At 47.6% G+C, this 27922-nt stretch overlaps 1 protein-coding gene across 1 annotated transcript in view; it reads right to left on the minus strand.

Annotated features, from left to right (window-relative positions):
• Nucleotides 1-27922, minus strand: part of L3MBTL4 (L3MBTL histone methyl-lysine binding protein 4) — a 192708-nt gene that overhangs the window by 106094 nt on the left and 58692 nt on the right. Inside the window, 1 exon segment of the mRNA XM_064481596.1 lies at nt 7319-7433. Within this exon segment, the coding sequence (XP_064337666.1) occupies nt 7319-7433 (115 nt within the window).

Below are 27922 nucleotides of genomic sequence, written 5' to 3' on the forward strand. Positions count from 1 at the left end.
CTTAACAGGATAAACAATGCACCAGGCCATATGGTGAATTTACAAGTCATTCCGTTGTATTTGTACATATGCTGTGTAGTGAACTAAATGGGATAAAAATGAGCTATACCTTTTATCAAATTATGTTCTATTATGCTTGTTTAACAGTTAAATAAATCAGCAATGCTCTCAAGGTCTTTAATATAAATTATAAAGATTATAAATATTATTATTGTAGTTTGTACCACTATTCTACTAACATACACTACAACTTCATAATAATGTTTCATTTAATTTACTTTGTAATCAACCACTATAATTACTTCCAAATGTAAATCAAACAGAAGCTAAAGAAGGAACAATGATAAAATTATTTAGACATGGAAGCCAGCTAGGAAAGCTCCTTTTTCTGCCTGCCAACTTCCTATTAATGAAAAATTCCTTTGTTATCTTGGGGGGGGTGTTTGGCCCATGTCTTTCCCTCTAGGCCTGACTAGACCAATTCCATTACTACTACTCAAGAATTCACTCCATAAAGGTTGCAGACAACACCCTAACCTGGTCTCTGGATGTGCGCTGTTGGGCATAAGCGAGTAACCAACTCTTAGATAGAGAAATAGGTAAGTATTTATTGGAAGCCAGACACTGGAGAAATGCTGACAGACGCTCCACTCATGAAACTTACAGTCTCACAGGGACTAGTGACAAAAAGCAAGGAGTCACACGATTACTCACACACTGATATGCACCACAGAGAAAAGGAAGTGGTGGAATGGAAAAGAACGGTGATGGTGGCTCTTTAGATAATATGACCAGGGAAGGCTCTTCTCAGAAGGGACCACTTGAGATGAATTCTAAAGGCTGAGAAAGAGTTAGACAGAACATTCTGGACAGGGAAGCTAGCATATGCCAAGGCCCTGGGTGGGAAGAATTCGTGTTTAAGCAACTGAAAGGCAGGAGTGAGTGGAGCAGATGAGAAGTGAAGGGAGGACGAGGCGGCCAGCGGCGTGTGCACCCACGTCACCTTCTCTCTTCTTTCACTTCCCCCTCTGGTTTCATCCCACCCGCGCCTCAGGCTGGCATGAATGAGGAGCCGTAAAACAAGGCTGGGGCAAAGGCCAGCTACTTGCTTCCTTCAGTGCACCTCCAGGAAAGGAGCCCACGCAGCAGAAGGTGACGATGCAGCCGTGGCCAGGGGCCAAGCTAATGAGCCCAAGGCTGCCCCTTCCCTTCGGCACCGCTTGTGTGGGACCCAGGAGGGACCCAGCTCCTCTCGCCTCAGTAAGAACTTCCTTCCTACACAGACTGTTTAATTAAAGAACAGCAAAGTTCTTTAGTTCTTAGTTTAGTGGGGTTTACAGAGTCTGCTTATCTTAAGTCTAAGCCAGTAATTCTAAATGTCTTAAACTGTCCTGTGTGTTATTCAAAATTTGCTCAGAGATCAGCATCCCCTTTATGGACAATGCAATTATAACAAGTACCGGGGGGAAAACCATACTGGTTGTTAAAGTTTTAGGAAATAAAGTCAACTCTCAATTTTCTGGATCAGTGAAGAGAAACAGCAGCACAGGAAACAAATATGCCTGCACATCACCCCAGCCCCCACCCCGCTCCCTCCTGCAGGGCCCTGAGCACCACCCCAGCCCCCACCCCGCTCCCTCCTGTAGGGCCCTGAGCACCACCCCAGCCCCCACCCCGCTCCCTCCTGCAGGGCCCTGAGCACCACCCCAGCCCCCACCCCGCTCCCTCCTGCAGGGCCCTGAGCACCACCCCAGCCCCCACCCCGCTCCCTCCTGCAGGGCCCTGAGCACCGCCCCAGCCCCCACCCCGCTCCCTCCTGCAGGGCCCTGAGCACCGCCCCAGCCCCCACCCCGCTCCCTCCTGTAGGGCCCTGAGCACCACCCCAGCCCCCACCCCGCTCCCTCCTGCAGGGCCCTGAGCACCACCCCAGCCCCCACCCCGCTCCCTCCTGCAGGGCCCTGAGCACCACCCCAGCCCCGACCCCGCTCCCTCCTGCAGGGCCCTGAGCACCACCCCAGCCCCGACCCCGCTCCCTCCTGCAGGGCCCTGAGCACCACCCCAGCCCCGACCCCGCTCCCTCCTGCAGGGCCCTGAGCACCGCCCCAGCCCCCACCCCGCTCCCTCCTGCAGGGCCCTGAGCACCGCCCCAGCCCCCACCCCGCTCCCTCCTGCAGGGCCCTGAGCACCACCCCAGCCCCCACCCCGCTCCCTCCTGTAGGGCCCTGAGCACCACCCCAGCCCCCACCCCGCTCCCTCCTGTAGGGCCCTGAGCACCACCCCAGCCCCCACCCCGCTCCCTCCTGTAGGGCCCTGAGCACCACCCCAGCCCCCACCCCGCTCCCTCCTGCAGGGCCCTGAGCACCACCCCAGCCCCGACCCCGCTCCCTCCTGCAGGGCCCTGAGCACCGCCCCAGCCCCCACCCCGCTCCCTCCTGCAGGGCCCTGAGCACCACCCCAGCCCCCACCCCACTCCCTCCTGCAGGGCCCTGAGCACCACCCCAGCCCCCACCCCGCTCCCTCCTGCAGGGCCCTGAGCACCACCCCAGCCCCCACCCCGCTCCCTCCTGCAGGGCCCTGAGCACCAGACACCTGAGGCAGCCATGAAGGTACTTAAGATATTTAATCTCACAGGCCTGCCAGTCTCAGAGGGGAAGTAACCTGCTCAAAGGCACAGGCAGGCAGGCAGAATAGAAACTTAAATCCAAGTTTCCTAACTCCAAAGTCCATCGTCTTGCTTCTCAAGTTTGGTTAATTTCCAAAGCAAAAGACATCTAGCATCTCAGTGCCGGAGAGGGTATAGTTCGTGGGTAAAGAACCAACAATGTAATAAAAGACACGGGCTCTACTGAAACAAATTCAGCAACCACTGGGACAGGGATTCGTTTCCAAGCGCCGTGACTGAGAAGACGGCCAAAAGGCAATCCTGCAGCTGTCTAGGGAGGGCATGGGCTTTCAGTTTTGTTATTTTTTATATCTTTTTAAGACATTCAGGGAATGCAAAGCACAGTAGAAACATTCTGACACCCTAGCGCTAAATCTTAAGTACTTAATTTTGATTCTACGTGTAGAAAACGTCCACCCTGCAGGACTGCACGTCAGGTAAGACAGGCAAGTTGTGCCCTCATGACCTGAGAAAAGGGACCTCAATCCGGCCATGGATCCAAGGTGAGCTGCGGGTGAGCCTCTGGCTGGTGAAGGCGGCTGAGAGGGGACGTCACCTGGCCATCTCAGCTGGCACGCTTCCCAGCTGCACGGGGACATTCAAGTTTCACTCTGAAGAGGCTTGTCACAGGTACCTTTTCAAGAACTAACATTCAGCCTTTGTGACTGAATATTATGAGGTACTAAATAATATGGTCTTGGCCAAAATACACAGCACAAACATTTCTACAGAAGCTTGGAGCTACAGCAAGTACCACATGTTCGCTCAGTTTCTGCAGTGAATATAAATACACTGATCAAATGGCACTAGAAAAATAAACTAATTTACAAAGATGACATTTTAATTAATTTTAATAAAATTTATGTGAGGACCGACAAATTGTAATTTTGCTCACTTGTAGCATTTCCACCTTTAAAGAGGCTACCACTCTCCCTCGGCTGGTCCAGTCCCCGTGCTCTTGTGAAGCCAGCTCAGTACCCATTCAGGGGCCTGGCTGGACTAGCCCTTTGTCATCCTGCTCTGTCTTCAAAACCACATTAGCAACCCACATTTAGTTTTTTCTCATTCGTAGGCAGCTATGTGATTTTATTCTATTTCACACACTTCTAAACTGCAGACCCCTCAAACGTAAATTGGGAGGTCAATGAAGAAAGAAAAGATTCATATATCACGTCTATATGTTTCTCATTCCTTTGTTTCCAAGATATTTATTATAATTCTGAGTGACACGGCTGTTGAAAAGGATTAAGGGAAAATATTCATAAAGCAAAACAGATGAAAAGAAAAATTAAAAAACTGCCTACCTCATATTTTCTCTGATTGCTCTTGTTTTCGTGCAATACTTCTCATAGACAACCTGCTGTGATGTCTTTTGTAAGAATTCACTAGAGTAAATCACTCAGATAGATCGAGTTCAAGTCACATTCTGCCCCATAAATGAAAGGGTAAATTAGATGCTCTCTAAGCCCCTTTCTACGCCCTAAACTTTTCATAATCTTTGCCATGTTTGATCAATAAAGCACTCATAATATATATAATAAAGTACTGAAGGCAATTGTTGAATCACATAAATATAACAAAAGTAAAATGACAGAGTACACAAAATATCTGAAAACACCTTAAAACTCTCTGAAAATTAATGTTGGTAAGATAACTTTATCTGTTCGTAGATGATAAAATGCTATGTGTGGTTTTATAGATCTACTTACAAAACGTAATTACTTTGATCTGATTATCAAGGCTATCAGACATACAAATTTAGTTTTAATTACCTGAGTTATAAGATTAACACTTTTGACTTAAAACACCCGGGAAGACGAGATGCCCTGACGCGGCTGCTTGGACCAACACACCCAGAAGAGACCGTACAGGCATGCCTGCCGCGGAGCAGGCGCCCTGGCCGGCCCCCCCACGCCAGCACCCGCCACCAGCGGTGGGTGTGAGCTTCCACATACGAGACCCAGACAGAGAGAAAGCGTAGAAAGGTGACGTACTGTCTTCAGACCCTTATGAGGCCAGCGTTCAAGGCACTATGAGTAATTCTGTTGGGCATAAATGAAGTAATTCTGTTCTTCTGGAAAATGGTGGAAGGGTAACGGAAGGGCAGACTGTGAAGGGCTTTGTACATGCCAAGGAGTCTCAAGTCTAAAGATACCGGTAAAGGTGAGAGCTGGCTTTTTATACAGACTACTGCAGGAAGTGAGTTACGACGCCGTTGCAATGGCAACGCTAGACCTTCAGACTGCGTTTTGCTGGAGGACTGAGAACAACCGTTGGTTTCTACTTTCCAGTGGAAAAAGATTCTATGTCAAATAAAAAAGAAAACAAACTCAGAGGTAGGACTGTGTGTGTGTCTTTGCTTTAATGACACAGGGTGTGGATGGTACGTGTTGAACCTACTCTGAGCATGTACTAAAGTCTAGGTGTTTAAAAATTAAGGAGATTAATGATGCAAATATGAATAATTACAAACCATAAGGTTAACCAAGCAGCCAATAATAAACTATATAAAAAATAATTAACCCAAACAGTTACAACAAAAACCAAGCAGAGCAGTGACAGGACATCATGACCAACTGAAGACACCCAATTCCCCCAAATTACAGGGAGTCTAATCACCTAAGGATATGGAAACAAAGCAGCCATCCTGTAATATTGCCAGGAACACATCAAAGTCAAACTTAAGAAAAAATCCTATGAAAATATTCGGAAAACTCTAGTTACATATTCAGTCTGGCACAATTTCAAATTTTGTAATCCTTACTAACTCACGTGGTTTTATGTAACAATGAAAATCTACAGACTGTCACAGCATTCCCTGACAGCAGCTCACACTAGCTGGGCACCTCCCTCGGGCCAGGCAGTCTGCAGCGTTAAGCACACCTTCGTCCCATTTCATCAGCGTAACTTATGAGACAGACACGCGAGTATCATCTTCATTGTCTAGATGAGGGAACAGGCAGAGCGCCACAGGGCGAAGCAGGCAGTATAACTGAGATTCCAACCTAAGCGTCCTGACCCCGGATTTCACACTCTGAACCACTGGACAATGCTGCCTCTAGAACATGAGCTTTCAGATCAGGAGGACTTGTGACTCACTCACTAGCCAACTGCAGACCAGACTCTGCAAATCATTTGTAACCATGGTAAGAACTCAAATGCAATGGCCTTGGGAGGGAGAAAGGGTCAGAGACGGGTTCTGGAGAAATTTAGGAAACAGAATCAACAAGACTTGCTGACTGGCTACATGTGTGGGGTGAGGGAGGGGAAGGAAGGACTGGAGTCTAGAACGACCAACTTTGGAAGCAAGCAGCAACTACAGTGAAAAGGTAAGTCTCCAGCTTGGGATGGAGATGAGGTTCGATCCACAGACCCTGGGATGCTTCTGAGCCACTTGGGTCGAGAAGCCTGGTAGGCAGCCCGCCCCAGGAGCAGGCAGTGGGCGAGGTGGAGTGAAGTGCGCTGTCTCAGTACTGTAATGCTGATCCGTCCCCACTCCGCGGACACCATCCCGACCTGAGAAAGTTGCTGGGATGAGGCACAGATGTGGGCGTGTTGGTGGGTGGGAGGGGTGGTGAACATAAAGTGAGAAACATCCCCCAGCACGGAGGGGTGGGAAATCAAGGAGAAAAAAGGGGATCAGAAACAAATCACAAAGCAAAAACGCTAACACCTCCCTCTACACGGAAGTGACCTCACTCACCCCGTTTCACATTCTCTGCGCGCGGACCCTGCGCTGGCCAGGGCACTGTAACTTGCGCGAGGGCCTTGTCAAGGTGTAGTGTCTGAAGAACCGAGCACAACGTAAGAATGCCTGTCAAGTCATTAACGCGGCAGTTCTGCGCACTTCTACGAGAGGTTAAGGAATTCTTCCAAGGGTGCGGCGAGCCCTTTCAGATCTAAGGCTCAGGCGTCACTGGGCTGGCCCACCGTCCTTAACAGAGCAACACGCTCGCTTCATCCCTAGAAGCCAAAGGGGGGCAACCGCAGCCGTGAGGAAAGAAAACAAACAGGAAAGGAGCGTGTGGACACAGTGCCTGGATCGAGGTATCAGCCCTGTCAGCCTACTCTGATCAGAGGACTCCTGCAGACAGAAGAATACAGTATTTTGGTCCAAGGTTTATTAGAATTTAGAGTGGTTAATTTCATCCATAACTTTAAGGACCTAGAAAGACAGAAATAAGGAATATACCATATAATGGAACTTTGGGTTTTTTCCCCCAACTTTTACAGCTAAATTTTTTTAACTACTGAAATTTTAAATATTTCTCTTTTTTAAAACCTTCTGAGATCTACTCTATAAAACAAAAGTAATTGAGATGGAATGTTAAAAAAAAAAAAAGTACTTCAGCTAAAAGTAATGGCCAGAATTAGATGGATTTAGACCTGGCTTAGTTTTCCAAACCAAAATGTGGAAAATAAAGATTCTTCTAGACAATGTTATCAAAATAACTCCTTAACCATTGTAACTTTTCATTTATACAAACCATGAAATGTCTTTTGAGGCTCACTTGTGAATACCTGACTTTCAGTGCCGCTACAGTGCTGATTTATCAATCTGCTCATCTGATATTTATCTTTAAAATACTTACAATGACATGAAAGGACAGCATTACAACAGGCTTCAGGGGAAGTATTTAAAGAGTAAATACTCACGACAGGGCACTTCCAGGGGATGCCCGGTGACGTCGCACCATCCAGCTGGGTGAATGTCAGGGCTGTCTGCATCTGTCCAGTAGTCGTACTTTTGGTCCCAGCTATCAAAATGAACCTGTTGAAAATTAATATTTAGTCATTACTATATTACTATGCCTGTAGCAAAATAATTAGAAAACAGATCTCTGAAACTGAGATTAAAATTGTATTAATCTCACATTACAGCTGAAACAGTATTTAAAATACAGTATGGAACAGTTTTCTAATCAAGCCACCAAAGGGCAATTTTTCCAAGAAATTAAAGAAGTTGTTACATTAAAAAAATCTGTTAAGGACTGATTAGAATTTGAAGGGACAAGACCAGTCCATTTTCCCAACTAAGGAATTCTGTCACGTTGCTGGGAGAACACTTCGTATCCTGCAGGCACTGCAAGAACAAAGCCAGCATCGCCAACCACGGGAGGCACCAGCTGACGTCAGTATGAGCCTTATACTGACTAAGCGGGAACTGTATGGAAGAGAGTAAAAGGAAGCAATAAATTTCAGAATCCTGATAAACGAGGGAGAGATGGAGCCAGTGGAATGATGGAGGCAAAGAAAGCAGACAAAATGTGCTACTGAGGCACAAGGATTAGTAGCTATGTTAACAGCTATTAAAGGACAACGTGTAAGCTGTCAGGAAACCTGAGGACCAGACGAGGTACAGTCCGCCCCTGGTTATCACTGTTCATAAAATCTCACCTACAAAACACATACACACACGCAAAATTCACGTTTATACATACAAAGAAGTCTGAGAAGAATTAAAATAAAGCCCAATTTCTGAAACAAAAAGCAATTACTTATTTCTGAAACTTATCAAACTCCATGTTTAAGAAATTTCTTACCAACATGAAGGAATCAATTTGTGAAGACAAAAAAATAAGAAAGATGGCATTTCATTATTACATAACTCTCCTTATTTTCTTTCATAGTTTCTGCTTCTGTCAATTAAATGGAGAATCTATTGCTCTCAATGCAAAAAAAAAAAAAAACTCGTAATTTTTTGAAAAGCATACTTTGAATGAAAAGGGCAAGATGGCTCGCATTATAATAAACTCACTGAGATATACGTTTATTACGCAGGGCATAGGACTGGAAAAAAAAAAAAGTAAAATCGTATGGAGTAAGTGCCAAATAAAATCTCAACATTTTTCCTCAAGTTCCATCTTTCTAAGTGAGTGGTTCTCAAAGTGTGGTTCCCAGAGCAGTAGCATCAATGTCACTTGGACATGTGTCAGAGATGCAAATGGCTGGGCCCCAAGTCAATCCTACTGAATCAGAAACACTAACGGATGGAACCTAACAATCTGTGTAATTCAGCATCTGATGCGTGCTGAAGTTTGAGAACCAGTAATCTTAGGAGTGACTTTGAAAATAATACTTCTACCAGGCTTAGGCTTCTGGACATGACAGAGTGTCCTTTCCCAGAAATAACTATAAAAGTGGACAAAATACTTGAAATGACGATTTTAGACACTGGACAACAGCATAAAAACATAATTCCCAAGTGCACATTAGGATGAGCCCTGAATGTCAGCCCGGAGACCATGTCTTCAGGGCAGCACAGGGAAGAGAAACATAAAAAAGCAGTCAGGCTGCGCTAAGGAGACAGAGCCTGCAGTTCAGGGCTGGTGAAGCAGCTGGGAATTGGAGGACAAAGACTGGAGATGACAGGGCTACAAGAAGAGGCCCCAGAAGTCTAAGTTGGTTATCCACCAGACCCTGGCCAACGGCTGGACTGCACATATGCAAGGTGAGACGAGGTGAAGCCAAGCAGAGAGCAGCAGACACCAAGCTGAGGTAAGACAAGACAGCAGAGGACATACATCACTGGGAGAGTAGAGAGACCTCAATAATGCCCTGAGAATTCGACTGAGGCACCAAAGCGGCCATACTTTTGGAGAAGGAACCATGTCCTGGAGTAAGGGCTAAGATCAGCCCTACAAAAGGTTAAAATCAAGCCTTGACAGGATTAAGAACCACCAGTAATTAACTGTCTGATAAAACAAACTACCTTTTTAAGGAAGATAAATACTCCCAACTCTGTACACTGTGTCATTCATAATGTCCAACACAGAATAAAAATTTACCAGACATGCAAAGGACCAGGCAACGTGAGCCACACTCAGTTTGTCAAAAAGCAGTCAATAGAAAGAGACCCTACGATGACCCCAATGTTGGAATTAGCAGACAAGGACTTCAAATAACTGTCAAGATAGGTTCAAGGATTTAAAGAGAAAACAGTCTTGATGAGGGAACAGACCGGGAACCTCGGCAGGGAAATGGAAACTGTAAAAGAGGAACAATGGAAAGTCTACAACTGAAAAGCAAAATACCTGAAAAAAAGTTTCTGGATGGGCTTCACAGATTGGAAGTGGCAGAAAAAAGGCTGAGTGAACACGAAAACAGATTCACAGCAAGTATTCATCTCATGTACACACAATAAAATATTTTAAAAATGAGTAGAGCATAGGTACTTGTGAGATATCAACTTTTCTAACACATATGTGTTTGGAGTCCAGAAGGAGAGGAGAGAAAAAGGAGTATAAATAATGGCCAAACAAGACAAAGGTTGAAAGAATAATGTCAAAAACCTTCCTATTTTGGCCAAAGATGCCAATTTACAAGCTTAAGAAGAATGGCAAAATCCAAGCATAATAAATACAAAGGAAATAAACACCAGGCAAATCACAATCAAACTACTGAAAATGAAAGATGAAGGAAAAAGCCCTGAAAACAGTCAGAGAAGCACAACACGTCACATACAGAGGAACCGTAACAGGGGAGTCAGCCAACCTCACATCAGAGACAGCAGAGGCAGACAGTGAAATGACACCGTCAAAGCACTGAGACAAAAAAACTGTCAAACTAAGGTTTAAAATCTTACAACAATATCCTTCAGAAAGGAGTATAATAAAGGAATTTTCAGAAAAACCAAAACTGAAGAAGTAGTTGCCTATAGCTGTGCACTACAAGAAATATTGCAGGAAGTATTTCGGGCTAAAGGTAAATACTACCAGAGGGAACAACAATTTGGGGGGAAAACAAAAGTTGAAAGACCCATTCTATCTGATTTCTACAATTACTACAAAGCATCATTGTGAAGGCAGTGCTGTTCTGGCGCAAGGATAGGCAAATCTGTACTGGAACAGAATACTGTACATAAATTGACCCACATATATATAGTCAATTGCTTTTCAACAAGTATTTCAAGGACAGTCAATGAGGAAAGGTTGGTCTTTTCGACAAATGGTCCTGGAGCCACTGGATACCCATTTGTGGGGAAAAAATGAACCAGCTGACATCTACCTCACATCCCACATACAAATTAATCTGAAATGGATTACAGATCTAAACATAAAAGCTAAAACCAACAAAGTCAAGAAGAAAACTTCAGATAAAATATTCACAATATTGAGATATTCAAGAACTTCACACAAACAGCACTAGCCACAAAAGAATAAACTGATAAATTCAATTTTCATCATAATAAAAACTCATATTCTTCAAAATCATCATTAATAAAAAGGAAAACTAAGCCACAGACATTTATTTGTAAGGCCTTTATCCTAGAAAACACCTGACAACCCAATAAATAATGGGTAAAAAACTTGAAGACTCTTTAAAAAAAAAAAAGATTCATGAATGGCCCATAAGGAAATTTTTAAACTCCTCAACATCCCTGTTCATAAGACGAACCCAAATGACCCATCTGACAACTTAAATGACCGACATCCATTACCGCCGAGGCTGTGGCTCTCCGAGAACACGCACACAACGTCAGTGGGGCTGTAACGCTGTACAAGCACTTAAGAAGACGGTCTGCTACTATTAAATTGTAAATTTAAACATGAGCCTGCTCGGTGATTCCTGGAAATTCCACCCAAAACAGATGAAAATGCAAAGCTGTGTAAGCAAGTGTTCCTGGCAGCTTCATTCATAATAGTCCAAACCTGAAAACAACCCAAATGCCCAACAACAGGTGACTATCCATTCACAAACAGGTGTGGTATATGCATAAAACGAACACTAGTCACCAGTAAACAAGGCTGGACTGTTTACACACACACGAGCATGCGTCGGAGACATCGTGTTGAGCAAAAGGGGGCAGACACAGGGGAACACGTGCTGTATGCTTCCGTGTACGTGAAGTCTGACCAGCCACAGAAATCACACCCTGGTTGTCCGGGAGGGAGCGGGGAGCAGGACTGACTGCAACGGAGCACCAAGGAACCTTCTGTGGTATGGGAAACACTCCAAGTCTTGACTGGGGTGGTGGCTGAATAGGATATGCATTTCTCAACCTCATCAAAACCCACTCCTAAAATCTGTACATTTCCTCATTTGTAAATCGCATCTCAACAGTTACGAACGTTCAAAGTGTTTCTACGTTCAGCTGCTGTCATACAGGGCTGGCTGCTCTGATCCTTTACTGTATTTATTTATGGTGATGTGTCAGCACTCTGGACACAGCCAAACCCCATCTCTGCTGCCCCCACGATTCTTAGCACCTTGGTTTACACACTGTGAGCCCTCGAAACCCATCAGCTGAATAAGATGCAGGACGGTAATTATCGCCCCTCGCTGTTCCTTTGGACAGTTAGAAAACAAGCAGTTAGATATCGAGGAACACCAGAGCTAACTTTAATGCTCAGTCATAACAATTTTATTAGCCTAAGTGATTATTATACTTGTTTGCTCCTGCTATATGGTTTTTAAATTCTTAATTTCCATTTTAACAGACTTATTGGATATGCGTACTTTATTGTCAGAGGCATCAAATCTGTTTTAAAGGCTTATCTCTCCCCACCCCACCCTCACCATCCCTTTTGGTAACCAGCCATAAGTTTGTCTTCTATGGAAATCACATTAAAAAAAAAAAACTGCACATCCCAGATTACTCTGTTGAAGATGGTTTTTGGATAAAACTTTGTGAAATGCTTCTTTAGGGCATCACCATGGCAACACATTGTTAATCAACTGAACTTGGCATCAAACTCTCAATTATGTCCAAAGCAATCAAAATAACTTAATTTTTTAAAAAGTCATAGACATTTTTAATTTTTAAGACGAGTCCAAGAGAAACCTGGCTGAAGGCCTAATGCAGAGGACATTGAACTCCAAATATTTCCATTTGTGATAAATATGTCTATATAAAGTTTCCATTTCTCTATTTCTATGGTTACTGTTACTGTAACAAATACAATTAGTTTTTCCCATAAAATATGTTTTCCCCATAAGATTCCCACAAGAAATAAAAATGCCAAATTTCTAACAGAATCCCCAGGGCTTTAATCCTTAAGAAATCTTTAAATATTATCAGAGTTGGGCATAAAACAGCCCCATTCGGGGCTCCAGGACCACAGATGTGTGGGTCACGTCTCAGGAAGAAAAACCTCCTTCATGAACAGGGTGAGGACAAACAATCTCAAAAGCAGTTTACGGCTGTAACCAACAAATATGCTCAGAAGCTCTGCCGTAAGATTTACAAAGTGTCAAGCACAGAGGTGGCCCCCGCTGCCCGGTCCTCGCTCCTGTACAGGCCGGTCCCTCGGCCCCTTCCCCGGCCGCACCCCCGCCGCACGCAGGAGACTCTGCTTCAGTGTGCGCCCCCCTCTGTCCTGACATGGATTTCCACTGCGGACATGAAATCACACGCTGCAGGCTACCCAGCAGGTGTTTCAGGTTCAGTCGCAGATCGCCACGATAAAGCTGGGTACTGCAATAAACGGAGTCACATCAATTTTCTGGTTTCCCAGTGCATATAAAACTTGTGTTTGCACTATATTGTCGTCTATTAAGTGTACAACAGAATCCTAACGCCTTCCTCCTGCCCCTGCTGTCACCGCTTCATTCACTTAATTTATCTGTAAGGACACATACACATACAGATGTGATATATTAAATGGAATACAGCGTTGCTATTACTATTCGAACGAACGTCATCTGTTAGATCAGTTAAAAATGAGAAAAGGCAAGTTTTGATTTCTCTTCGCTTACTCCTTCTTCCATGTCCTTCCTTCCTTGTAGAGCAGAGCTTCTACCGAGGTTTTCCTTCTCTCTGAAGAGTTTCTTCTAACATCTCTTGCGAGGCAGGTGTCCTGGCAATGAATTCCCTCAGTTGTCGTTTGTCTGAGAAAGTCTTTATTTCCCTTCCCTCCAGAGGGCTGACTCTGCAGCGGGCAGAACTCCACGCTGGTGTTTTTATTCACGCGCCACTCCTCTTTCTTGCGTGGTTTCAGAGAAGTCAGAGGGGATTCTTAGCTTGGTCTCTCTGTTTGTAAAGGATTTTTTTTTTTCGCTCTGGCATCCTTCAGGACTTTTTTTCATCTTTGATATTCTGTAGTGAAAATGCCTAGACACAGCTTTTTGGGCATTTATCCTGCTTGGTGTTCTCTGTGCTTCCTGGATCTGTGGTTTGCTGTTCAACATTAATTTGGGAAAATTCTCAGTCCAACTGTTTCAAATACGCCTTCTGTTCCTTTTCTCTTTCCTCTCCTTCTGGTGCTCCCATCACTCCTCCTGTGGTTGTCCCACAGCCCTCGGGTCACTCTAGTTTTTTTCTTTGTTCTTTTCACTTCCCAGTTCTGGAGATTTCTACTGAGATATCCTCCAGCCCAGAGACTCTTCCCTTAGCAAGGTCCGGCCCCAGCAGGCCCATCAAAGGCATCCTGCACTCCTGTTGCCCTGCTTTTGTAATCTCTGGTACTACTTTTTGGTTCTTAGGCCTCCCATCTCTCGGCTTACGCTGCCCAGCTGTTTTGGCACGTGGTCTACTTTATCCAGTAGGACCTCTGACATATTAACAACGATTGTTTTAAATTTCTAATCTGATAATTCTAACATCCCAGTCATGGCTGGTTCTGATGTTTGCTCATCTCTTCAAATTGTGGTTTTTGCCTTTTGGTGTACCTATTTTTTCATACTCAGCCATACGTATCAGATAAAAGAAACTGCTGTAAACAGGCCTTAACTACTGTGGTGGTGAGGGGCAGCAGGGAGGGCCGCAGCCTGCAGTCCTGTGATCTCATCTCATCTCATCTTTCAGAGCCCAAGCCCCTGGACAGCGAACGTCACCACGTTCCTCAGCTTTGTTCCCTTCCTCAGGTGAGTCAGGATGGCCAGACCTGGCTGGAGTTGGGTGTCCCCTGCCTCCAAGTTCTGATACGCCCCAGTAGGTTAGGCTCTGGTTAGCTAGTCTCCCCTGCAGGCCGGCCTTGGTAAGGACAGCATGAGGATAGTTCAGAATGGTTCCTTTCCCTCCCCCATGCACACATGGCTAGAGATGGACACAGGGAGGCAGTGTGGGAGCCAGACGCACAAGTGACCAGCTCAGGAAAGGTCAGAGGCAGTGTCCCCTGAGGCCCCTGTGAGCGGTTGGTATGGCACAGCCACAGGGCTGAGAAGCCACAGGGTGATCAGAAAGGGGACCCCAGATTCTCTGGTAAAGCAGAGGCCCTGTCATCTGCTGAGGGAGAGGACGGAACAAGACAGAATGGCCCGTCAGACAGCAAATTGGAAACCAAACTGGCAAAGGCGCTGTTTTTCCCGTGGAGGTCTTGGTCAGGGGACGGAAGTCTGGAGAGGGTCCAGTGCCTACAGACACGGCCTAAGGAAAAAGCCAGCCCTCCCGGCTCTGCAGGGGGAGCCCTAGGGAGGGAGGGTGGGCAGGGGCGGGGTCTGGGCGAGGCTGCAGAGCGGGAACCAGCAGGGGTTGCCAAACAGATGGAAGACCCTGCTCGCAGACTGATTTCAGACTTGAAAACCTTACAGACAGAGCCACAGGCATGATGCCACAGGCCAGGGCAGAGCGATGGGGGCCGGGAGCAGGGAGCAGGGACAGGACACGCTGGGAACATTGGCATCAACAGTTCTGCCTTCTGTGCTCCAACCTGGGTCACCCACGACAGGGTAGAAAAGTCATCTGTTCAGAAAACTGATATTACTGTCTATTCACACTCAGAGCAAACGCCTGTGGGACCCCGATGCTTATTTTTAGCAAATACATTAGAGGTATCATTTTTTAAATGGTTTATTTAGTCTCTTTACCAAAAAACAAAAACCTTGTATTTCACTCCATTACTCAGTTCAAAGGTTTTTTATCTAAAAAGTCAAATCGTAATAGATGAAGATCTTGGCTCTATTTCAACATTAATATCTACATCGACTAGGTTTCATTTCCATACTGATCGTGTTCATGCCCTACAAAGTACACTGGGTCATTCAAATAAACGTACATGGTTTCTAAGGAACAAGGCGACTGAGCTCAACACTGCTATGAATTTACAATTCTGCATCACTTGCTCACATTTACATGTACCGGCCGCTGTGAAACAGGTAATCCAGCCAGTTGGCTGCAGGAGCCTTCTCCTCTTTTCATGTCGAACTGAGTAATTAGCTCAACCCAATGAGTGCATTCTGAAAACAGGTTAAATTTCCAGAGAAAATAAATAATATTCAAGCCAGTGAATAACTTTCAAGTGACAGAGGAGAATGAATGTTTGTAATTAACACGTTTGCTCACATTTTCTGACATTTTTGTTTGTAACTCAGTATCAAAAATCTAAATTATTTCTGCTGGAAATTTATTAGTTGCCCACAGGGCTCCTGGTACAGAAAAAAATTTTTCACAGCTTGGCTTTTGCCCTCTAATAAAACTTTGCACGCCACATAGCTTAACATAACGTGAACTAAAGCGTCACACTGGGGTCTCCTTTTCGGAACCTGTGGGTGAAGGTGAGGCAGGGTGCGCAGGCGGGTCACGCTCCCAGCATGTGGAGTGCTCGTGAACGCACTTTAAACCCTGTCCGATCAGCACAGACTCGCTGGACAGCGCCTGACGCCTGCTCTTTGGCGGCAAGCACACCAGGGAAGAACGAAGACAAAGCAGCCCTCCCACCTTGGCCGGAGCCTACAGGGCTCGCTGCCCTGCTCTGGGGACTGAGGAGAGAAGGCATGCACCCCACTCAGTGTCCTCCCGTTGAGCTTTCCAAAATTAAGTCACAGAGATGAAAAAAGATTTGTGCCTATTCAAATCCCTCCCACTGGAAAAAATCCAAGAAATTCTGCAGTTTTACCTTTTAAGAATTTTAGGCAACAGTTAAGAGTTAAATTCCCAACACACAGTGAGCAGCTTCACACTTTACTGAAACTCAGGAGCACACCCGCCCACGCTGCCACCGCAACAAGTAAATACCCCGTAACTCACGTAAGGAAACTGACTCTGAGGTTATCTGAACAAGCCCGGTCCCCTCGAGGGGGTGGGAGATGGTCGCAGCAGCCCACTCACCTCTAAAAACTGGACTAAATGCCATATTTGGGACAGAAAGCCACATCGTAGGCTGCTGAGTGCCACCATAGTCATCTTTGCCATTTCTTTAAAAACTTTTTTTTCAGTTAAGTGACAGCTATGGCATCATAGTTATTACCAGTTTAAGAGCAAGCACGGTGGGAAGTGGCCCATTTAATCAATTACAGTCCACATGCTGTGCAGCCTGAATAATGGTGCATCCCAATCACACCAGCAAAACAGAGCATCTAACAGGAAGGTTTCTATTTCTCCACTCTACGTGCTCCTGATCTTAGCTTGGAACCACCAAGTTGGAGAGCCCTGAAGGACCAGTAAGGAAGACAGAGGCCCCCAGACGAGAAATCTGCAGTAAAGGTACAGCGGACACAGGCAACCAGGACAACTATGAGGAACCCCAATCACCCCCGGCACTAGGCGGGCAGGTCACCGAAGCAGAGAGCAGCTCCTCCCAATATGGGGCGGTGGGAGCACCGCCATCCTTGCAGAACAGACCCACGTGGAATCCAAGTTCCGCTTCTTGCTGGCCAAGCGACCTTGGGTGTGATGCCTTTGAAGTCCTCACTGCAGAATGGAGGGAAGGATGCCAAACCTCCCCAAGTGCAGGGTTTCCTAGCTGTAAGCTGTCACGTCTGAAGGCGCTGGGACAGAGCAGGTACCAGCAATGGGGGGTCGTGGACGATAATATCATCGTGAAGATGGGGGAAAAAAAGGACTCTTTAGAAGTGACAGTGACATGAGGTTGGGAATACAGTGCATCAGGAGACCGTGGTCTGAGGTTCAGTCCATCAGCCACCAATGCCTGTTCAGGCAACGGAGAGCAAGCCCACCTGAGCTGTGTGAGAGGCTCCCGGCCGCAGTGGTGGGGGTCCAGGGAGGGAGGGCAGGTTCTCATCAGGTCTCAGACCCCCCGTCCCCAGGATGTGCGGAAGCCCTGGGACCCGAGCACTCGGAGATGGGGCGTCTAACCCTCTCCCCTGGCTGGGGGCTGGGTCACTCACGTGCACAACGCTGGGTAAAGCTGAGCTAACGGATCTGCCAGGGCTCTCTGTCCGGCGGTAAGTGACACACGTGGCCAGAAGCCCCTGCAGCGGGTGCCGTGACAGGACCCGTCTGGGGCAGACACCCTGGGATGAGTCAACCTCTCCTACCTCTCAGACTGCTGCAGAAACAGACACACCCGCGCATGCAGACAGCAAGTCAGAAAAGCCTCAGCGACACTTCTGCAGTTGAAAAATGGCTGAAATTTATTTTTGTTATGAAAACATTACTTTAGGGATAAAATATTTGGTTGCTGAGGAGAAAACATTTTTAAAATCCCACACAATCCCGCTCCTTCTCAGTTGAGTTTCTGCAGATGCCTACTGCTTATCTGACTGGACTTATTAGCTATTCCGTAAAGCCCGCTTTCCCTGCGCTAGAAAAACAGAATGGAGTTTTAAAGAACGAGTTGCAAACCACCCCACAGCGGACAGCACGACCATACGCGCTGGTGGACACTGACGGCCAGCAGACCAGAGGCCGCGCGGGCCTCCTCCTCGCCCCAGCAGGCGGCCCAGCTGGCCTCCTCCTCCAGCCCACGCACCCCTCTGCCGCGCCCTCACTCCCCTCCGGCTCCGCCACACGTTTCTCCGTATCTGCTCCCCAGACACATGGTGACCAAGACACGCCCAGAGCACACAGCGTGGGGTCAGCATCACTGGTGACTGCAGTGATGGCTACTCCCCACCCCGCCCCCTCCAAGGGCAAGACTTACCCAACCCGTCCTAACCTGGAGACCCACTTCAAAACCCAGGAACTCAGCAGTACTCTCAGTATATACATTACATACTCTAATCTTTACTGAAATTTCGAGTCTTTTGCCCTATTTCTGCTCCTTGTGTCATATTCTGACCACTGGCTGTGAAGTGAGTATTTTTAAAGAAATGAGTAACTGTGGGTCTAAAAACACTAGTTTCTATTGTGTTTTTGTCTCATGTGTCCCTTGGTCTGCTTCTCCCTTTCAGCCACTTGCTTTGAGCTTCAGTAAATTCAGAGCCACTCCAAAGAGTCCAAACTTTAATATTCGACAAATCAGTAAAAACTGAAAGGAGACCACCATGTGTTGTAAGAAGTATTAAATGAAGGTCCCTCGTCCTTCTCAGCGGACAGGACACCTAAGTGACTGAGGAGTCTGCTGTTCCCCGCAGCCCTGGAGGGTGACTGTTAACCTGCAGACAGAGCCTGTCAGTCTGGTAAAAGCAGCCCCTGTTCTGTGGACCTTCCCAGCTCTAAAGACATGTTCTAGGATCCAAAATCTCTTCAACAGGCTTGTGCTATTTGCCAGTAATGTTAAAGACAGCAGAAACCTGACCGCCAGAGCCAAGCTGACAGGGAAGACGCCAGGGAGAAGGACGGATGATCTCAAATCCAGTGCGGGATTGTCTGGCCCCTGGGGCAGCTGCTCGGCCCCCCACGCCCGAGAGAGGGCTTTCCCAGGTGCAGGTGGACTGGCCACCAAATGCCCCAGGGATGTACCGGCCATGACCGCAGCCACTCCGCACATGGCTATGTCATTCAAATTAATTAAACTTAAATATAATTAAAACTTCAGTTCCTCAGCCACACCCACCACAGTTCCAGCGCACAACAGGCCCACCGGGTGAGGCCACCTCACTGAAGACAGCAGACAGAATCTTCCACCATCACAGAAAGTTCCACTGGACGGCGCTACCCTGGACGACGTGCTTCCTGTGCAGAGCCCAGCAGCAGCGAATACAGATGCAATTTCCCACGCAGACAAGGGGACAGTGTGGTCCTGAAAGAGGTCCACTGAGCCCTATCGCCAAGAGACAGTAGAAGCAGCGGACTGGGTTCAGCCAGGCTCCCCACAGCCCTAAGCAGAGGGGGAATCTGAAGGCTAAGCGGCGCACCCTGGAGACACGGGGGACCTCTATGGCCTTATTCTTGAATAAATGAAGTTTCTGGATACAACTGAAATGGAAACATGACAATGAGCCTCAGCAGAAGGGGTCACTGGTCAGCACCAAACTGGCTCATCGGTGGTGACGGACGAATTATCATGAATGATCAGAGCAAAGCCTGTCCCTGAGCTCTCACTGCCACACTCGGCCTCAAGGCAGTCAAGGAGCTTCAGCCCCCGGCGGGAGTGCCGGCAGAGGGAACAGCAACCCTGCAGGGGCAATGCCTCGGAAGGAACCTCACAGCAGCAAGCGTGGGGAAGGAGCCTCCGAGAGCAGAGGCCTGGCTGTGAGGCTCCCGAGGGCAGCACAGAGCACGTGGTGCACACGGCCTGTTCCTTCAGGAACCACGGATGCAAGTGAGAAGCGCTCAGTGTGGAGCCCAGAGGATGAGAGGATCCACAGGTAGCCTGTGCATCACAAGGTGGGACCATCTGGGGTGGGGGCTGTATGCACTGAGTTCGGCCAGGCTAGCACCCTGACGGAGCAACACTTGGGCCCAGGCTGTCCGAGGAAACTGCCTCCATGTCTGGGATGCAGGGAGATCAAACTGGGTTTCCGGAAGGAGGAGCTTAAGCCACGTGAAGGGAGCCGTCCCCAAAAAGCAACAACGCTTCGTGCGGCTGGCCGTCTTGGACACTGAAGCTACATTTACTTTGAGAGGATGAGGTTATTATCACTAGGAAATCACTAGCAACCATCACTGTTCAGAAGTCCAATCGCTCATTATCCATTACGTACCCAGCACCCCCGCAGCCCCGCTGTCTGCCGTGTGCCATTAGCATAATGGCCCCATAATGGCTCTGCTCCGCTGACAGTTATCGCTGCCGTGACTCACTGTGTCAATATTCCCGGGAAAACGCGTCGTATACAATGAAATAACGCATGATTTCAGTTATTCAAACGTTCTATCATTCTCAGCCATGTTACAGCTGCCACATTGCCTATTAAAAGTGTATTAGTAGTAAAAGAAGCTTCAATTAAAATCCAATGTTCCATGTGGTATTATGAATACTCTATTATGGGGAATTATGGAGAGGACATTCAGTTAATGCCAAGAGGTAATGCACATTTGTTTCGATAAGGAATAAGTAACTCTTAATAACTAATTTACTGCCAGTAAACAACCTATCAGTGCATTTTTACTCACAACCTTCACGCATTCATTTATTCATCCATTCATTCAGCAAGCGTTTATTTGGCCACCAGGAAATGTCAAGGACCATTCCACAGGCACAGGGACATGGAGAGGACTTGGGTGATCAAGAGAGAAAAGTGCTTTCTCCGTGAGTTTACATTCCAGTCACAAAACAGACGATAAAGAAAAACACAGGGCTGTGTAATCTAAGGTCAGGGAACTAAGTTCGTGTAAGGGAGGAATGAACACTTTAAAGGAGCAGGGGTGCTCCCCCCAGCACAGCAGGCAGAAACCCTGCATGTGTTCAGACACGGACGGGAGGCAGATGGGCCATGGGCCTGGGGCATCTCACTCTGCATCCTTCTGCCCTCCCCGTGAGTGAGAGGCACGGACGGCCCTGAGAGGAGGAGGAGGGTGTGGGCAGATGGGACAGGGAAAGAGCCTCGTTGGGGGACAGGAATGGGACCTGATGGGGAATTGGAGGATGGAGCAGAATCACCAGAACAGGCTCAGGGTCTCTGGACACCCGTGGAGACAAATTCAGTCAGACCCCTCGGAGAGGCTCTCTGTCCTCTCCAGCCACAGGCTTCAACCTGCCCTTACTAAGAAGTTTGTAAACAGGAGACTGTTAGAGAATGGGGAACAAGCCCCCTTCCCGGGGCAGTGGGCCACAACAGAGGGCCACTCAGAGCAGGAGAAGAGGAAGCAAGTGCCAGCCTCGCGGCACTGGTGCCAGACATGCCAGCAACATCTGCTTGCCTGGAGGTTCTTGATGCAGAACTTCGGCACGTTCACATAGAACTGAGCGAAATCCACGTATTAGAAAAGCGTGTCTACTGCCTTCGCAAAGCAAATCTTTGCTGAAAACAACAGGGAAATGGAATTCCTCAATTTCCCTGGTTCTATCGTGCCCACCCCTCACCCCACCCTGTACACAGTTCAACAATTATAAAATCCAGATGCTTCCATCCATGTGGAAGAACTCTGCCAAGAGTTGGTAGTCGAAGCCCATCACTCGATAGTTGTCACTGCCCACGTGGGTTCTGAGTACGGTTAGGTCCCCAAGAAAGAAATGAACGTGTGCTCTCAGAGGCTTGAGAGAGGCCAGCGTGGGCCCACTCATGTCAGGTAGAGCTCAACACTGCTTTCACTTGGACAAGAATTGTTAAAACTAAGCCCAAAGTCACTAGCCAAATCCCAGTATTTTCCTAAAGTTTACAGCTCTCTCTAAGGTGATAAAGCATGGAAGAAGACAGGCCAGGGAGGGGGGGTCAGTCGAGGGTAGTCATGCAGGACCTAGCTGGCACATTAAGTGTTGATTCCCTTTTACCTAAATGCTTGTGTTCCGGTCCACGTTTCTGGCTCACTTTAGCATCTCTGCACAGCGTGGACTGGCAGGGTCTCGGCGGGGTGCAGAGAGCCCAGCTGGAAGGGAACTGTCGTGGTCCATGTGAGAGGTGATGTCAACTTTCATTAGGGAGGCTGTCATGGAGATGAAGAGAGGTAAAGAGACCAGGGACAGAGTGCCGGGAGTGAGAATCTAGAGAGCATGGTGGCTGACTGCACGTGGCTGTTCTGAGATGGGCCGACATTAGGAATGACTCCCAGGGGTCTGGATTGAGCACCTGGTGGGTAAGCTGCCTTTATGAAGTTGCAGATGCCTAGGGACCAAACAGGTTTTGGTCTTGTGTGTTGAGAAGTTCAGTCCAGGACACATTAACGTTGACACATAAAAACACTATCAAGTTACAGTTAAATATCTGGAGCTCTGCGGAGCAGGCTTCTGTTAAAATGCAGGTTCTGACCCAGCGGGTCTGCGGAGGGGCCCGAGCCTCCATTCCTAACGTGCTCCCAGGTGACGGTGACCCTGCAATCTGCGGCTGCAGAGACACCTCCCCTGCACCAGACCCTGGAAATGCCACTGCCAGTTCTGCCCTGGCACCGGGAGACTGACCACTTCCAGCTGTGCTGTTTCCAGTGTGTGCTGGCCTGCGTCCCAGACCATCGCCCTGCTCACGGGGGCTGTCGCCCGGCCCAGACCACACCTCTGGACCCCACTTGGGTTCAAGGATCCTGAAACACCAATCTATCCTCTGAGTTTACAGGATCTACACCTGTTCTTTCTCTATCAAAGGCCCCCTCGGGGTTAGGGGAAGACAGTCCCCCTGAAGGCAGCCTGGCCCCGCTGTCCCCATGGCCCCAGGCTGGTTCTGCCAAGGAAGCAAGGACACATACACCCAAGAGTGAGGCCCAGGATAGGAGGTAGAGGGAATAAGCCTCTACAAAGTAGACAGAGAAAAAGAACAGCCGTCCCAACTGCTTGAGCTGCAGACCCCTGACCCCTGTTACCACTGCTGAGCCCCGGAGCTGGTGCGGACATGCCACTCTCCACGACGCCTCTGCTCCCAGGGCCAAACACAGACCTCGTCTGGCCAGCCCACCCGAGTGGCTTTTAATTAAAATACATACATATGCGTGTGTGCAAATACATACCTACACACATGCACACACGCACACAACTGAAGACAAATTAAACCTGAAGACTCCTTTGTCTCTACCTGATAGTAAATAAAGGCATTTGGTGTTTGGAAATGCAAATAAAACAAGGCATGTCATATACTTTCTCTAAGAAAAGGAAAACTGTTCTGGAGAAGCCACCTGCCCGCGGCACCTCTGCTCTTGATGCTCGCTGCATCTGCAATGCGCTTTCACAGCACTTGACGGACCGTGCCACGTACCCTACACGGAACTGTGATTTAACTTATCTCCCAACTAGGTTGTGAGGGCAGGTTCCAAGCCGGAACCTCATCCCAGGGACCCCAGCTCCCAGAGTGGTCTCTTCTACCTTGGGGTGCTCAGTCAATAAAAGCTGTTGATTGCACAGTGGGCCTCACCTCTCCTGTTTTTAACACGTATCTTAACTTCACCAAATACCACTGCGGTAGGGAGGGTAATAGTTCTCAACAATGTCCACATCTTAACCCCTAAAACCCGGGAAAATGCTACCTTACATGGCAAGAGGGACTTGGCAGATGTAAGATAAGGAATTTGAGATGGCAGGGACTACCCCAGGTCGCCCTGCGGGCCCAGGGTAACCACAATGGTCCCTATTCGTGGGAGGCAGACCTGTCAGACAGAGGCTGGAAGAGGCTACACTCTGACCTTAAATATGGAGAAAAGGACCACAAGCAAGGAGTGGAAGCAGCTCCGGAAACTGGACAAGGTCAGGAAGAGGGTTCTCCCCCGGAGCTTCCCGGAGGAAGACGGCCTTGCTGAAACCTTGGTTCCAGCCTGTGACGCGGAGAAGTGCACCGTGATACATCTGTGTTATTTTAAAGTGTGGCGTCACGTGTTACAGTAGGCGATGGGACACTCACACAACTCCTTTCCGGAAGTGCATGAACCTGAGTCAGAGTCTACCCACTCCCTCCCCACAGAAGAGTCTCCTTTCCCTGAGTCTGTGGCCCTTTCCTGTATCACAAGAAATGACACATTTTGCAACACGGGGGAAAATGTATTCACAGTCTTGCCTAATCAGTTTATTCTGGGGTGTTTGCGCCCACTTATTTATTTTTAATAGATATTCTTCCGGTGGTAAAAATAGAGTGCCCGCAGAGCAGGCTGTGAGAAACAGAGACGCTGCTCGGCATAATGAGCTCAGCAGTGCTGCTGGTAAGGGCGCTGGGGACGTCCAGACCGCAGCTGGCCGGGGGCGGGGCAGGGGGGGCACTCCTACTCCAGAGAAGAGCGCAGAACAGGAGCATCTCGTCTGAAGCTCAGACGGGCCCCCATGCTCTCCTGTTTGCTGCGAAGGCAGGTGAAGTGACAGGCTGTGCAGAACAGAAGGCCTTTTCCTAACTTGGTCAAAGGTGCATTAACCCCTGAAACACAAACATCACCCTGGATTTCTGCACACAGGTCCGTGCACAGGGCAGGCTGAGCGCTCCTCAGACACTCAAAGAACCACATGAGCCTAAAATAAGGGTTCAGACAACTGGTGCTATGACGCCGTCCTCACTTATTTACGAGTTTCCACACAGTGTTCTGCATGGGAACTGAAGAATGTTCTATTTCCAGTCCGCTGAGCTCATGACTAAGCCGACGCCTCTGGCGCAAGAATCCCATGGCAGGATCTCACTAGATCTCCGGGTGGGGCTGCTGAGACCGGCTGGGGAGGTGGCCCAGGGGTCCTGGAAACCCCGCAGGCCTCCACGCAGTGCTGTGGGGCCAGTTTCTGTCCTGGATACACCGACTTTCATAAAGGTGTTCAAGCTAACACTCGACTCACAGTTCTTGGAGAACACAACTCCAGTGACAGAGAGGCCGCTCCATGAAGGAACACATCTGAAAATCAGACTGGACAGACGGACGGTTCCTAGAACCCACTGATACCGGGATGCGCCTTCCTCTCAGGTCTAGAAGCTGCTGATTCCGTGCAAGGTCTCATCTCTTCTATCTACTGCACTTTACTGAGCATTTAAAGCACACCTAAAACTAGATTCAAAATCAAACACAGATCCTAGTTTAGTTCAAAAATCAAATATCTGAAAAAATAAGACAAAGACAGAAAATTGCTGATACTTAAGGGAACAACTTCATCAGTCCACTCGTAGTCTCTTCAGTGCAGTGTATCTGTTCAGACAGGAGTCAGCAAATCATAGCCCAGGGGCCAAACAGGGCCCCACCACCTGCTTTTGTGCATACCAGTAGCTAAAATGGTTTCTACATTTTTAAATGGCTGAAAAAAAGTCAAAAGAAGACTATTTCAAGACATATGAAATTACCTGGAATTCAAACTGCAGTGTCCACGAATAAAGCTGACAGGGACCCGCCACACTCACCCACTTACACACAGTTTAAGGCCGTGTTTGTGCTAAGCCACAGAGCCAGCGGGGCGCCAGAGACATGGCCCCCAAAGGCTGCGTCAGTCTCTTGCCTCTTACAGAGAAAGATGCTGCCCTGAAGGTTAAGAGTTCGGGCTGTTGACCCGGGCCACCTGGTCCCCACCGGCTCTCCCTCCTCGGAGCCCCGGAACCTGGGGCGAGTAGCTGAAGGCGTCTGTCTGCGCGGCTGCTGTGTGGACTGGGAGAGGAAGAAAACGCAAGTCAGCAAACAGCCGCGTGGCCCCGCCCCGCGCCAGCCATCAGGGACGTTACTACTGCTGTTCGCTGTGACCTGATCGCACTGACGCACCTTTCCCAGGTGGAGCCTCCTACCGGCCTCACCTTTCCTGGAAATCATGGTGGACAGTAATTTATAGTTTCACCTACTCTGAAAATTATCTTTTCATTAATTGGTCATAATATTTTTGAAAACTGCCCCAGTCTCCTTCCCAAATGAAGACAGTCACCAATCACTGCGGCACCGTAATGGCCATTAATTAGAAACTTAGTTCAAAGGACAGTCATTTTTAATGTTAGTATCTTGTTCTAACCTCATACTTCAAAACCATTTTCAAAAATGCATCTGGGTTGGAGACCCTGGCAAGTGAGATGACATATTCCAGAGTCTGTTCCCTCTTTGACAGATAATTAAACCAAGACACACAGGGGTCAAGCAACTTTCTCAAAGCGCTCACGACCCTTAATTAAAGTGAACGCTCACCGACTTGGATTTGGGCTTTTGCTTTGCATGAATCCACTTGCAGTTTTCCTCTTTTTCCAGACAAAAGCTTTGAACTTAGTGATCTGACCTAAAATTCAAAATAAGTCACACACACAGACAACTTACCATGCCCATTTCTCTTGTCATGGTGCTCTTATTTCATTTAGAAATGCCACAAATACATCCAGTTAATGCATTAAATATGAAAAGACTTGCTGAAGAGACTCAATTTATTAATGATTCAGTAGAACTTTCTAAGGCATCTATTTGGAGTTCATTTATAATTCATTTCACAGCTTAGCTGTGGTTCCCACAGGGCAAATATTTATCAAATATTACTCTAAGTCCTCCCTTTACATTTATTTGTGGAAGAAAACATTTTTTTCCCAAATAAAGGCTAAACTTCCTAAAAACATCCATCAGTCTATTGTAATTTAATGTGCAATTCCTGATAAGGTGACAGTAATGGCTTTCAGATATAACAGAGGACGCTGTACAGCCAGACAAAAGAATAATTATTAAACATGATAGCTGGCTATAAATTGAACAAGATACACACTGAGTACATCATAAATATTTATTAGAGAGTAACCATGGTAATTAATAAACACGGTCATCAACACAAGGGGGAAACAGCATCTTAAAACCTCGCCGTTAGAAGAAAAACTTCACAGCGCACCCACCAATGGACCACGCAGAACCAGATGAGTATTTCCAGTATGAGAATGAGAACATCTGGCTGACTAGCACCAGCGAGGAGCACACTGTGAATCAGGCTGCCACCGCCCTACTCCCCGACCCTGGCAACTGAGAGGCTCTGGTTCCAACGGCTTATCCCAGCTGCAGGGTAAGCGTTCAGATGAGAGCGCACTGGTCTGGAGTTAGAAATATCTCAGCGTCAACCCTGCTCTTGCACAACTAGTGGCGAAGCCTTGGTCAAATTAAGTTCTCCACGTCAACTGTAAAGAAGAAACAACACCCACCTAGAAGAGCTGTTGTAAAACCAGACTGACTGTGGTGACGCTTCCACGACGCACACAACACCCAGCCACACTGCACATCTGAGACTGATACAGTGCTGTGTGTCCACTATGTCTCAATACAAAGTCATGCTGTAGAGCACAGGGAGCTACGTTCAATTCCTTGTGGTAACTTATGAAAAAGAATACGAAAATGGCTGTATGTGTGTTCATGTATGACTGAAGCACTATGCTGCACACCAGAAACTGACACAGCGTTGTAAACTGACTGTACTTCAATAAAAATAGATACATACAAAAATAATGAATATCAAAAAATAAAAATTAAAAAGAAATTAAAGAGATGTGAAGATAAAGACGCAGTGAGAGCATACTAACTGGCTGTCTGGAACAGCGCGCACGCTCAGTGCCGGGCCTTCTTACTCGGCCCGCACTGCGGCCTGCCTTCTGAGGCCGACACCCCCCCCCCACTGCTGTTACTGCTGTGAGCACAGCCACCACTCAGCCACCGTCACCGCAGCCCCCTCCTCCTGGGCAACACATCGTGAGCAGTCACATGCAAGAACTCAGGCT

Source organism: Camelus dromedarius, chromosome 32 (assembly GCF_036321535.1).
Source record: "Camelus dromedarius isolate mCamDro1 chromosome 32, mCamDro1.pat, whole genome shotgun sequence".
NCBI lineage: Eukaryota > Metazoa > Chordata > Mammalia > Artiodactyla > Camelidae > Camelus > Camelus dromedarius.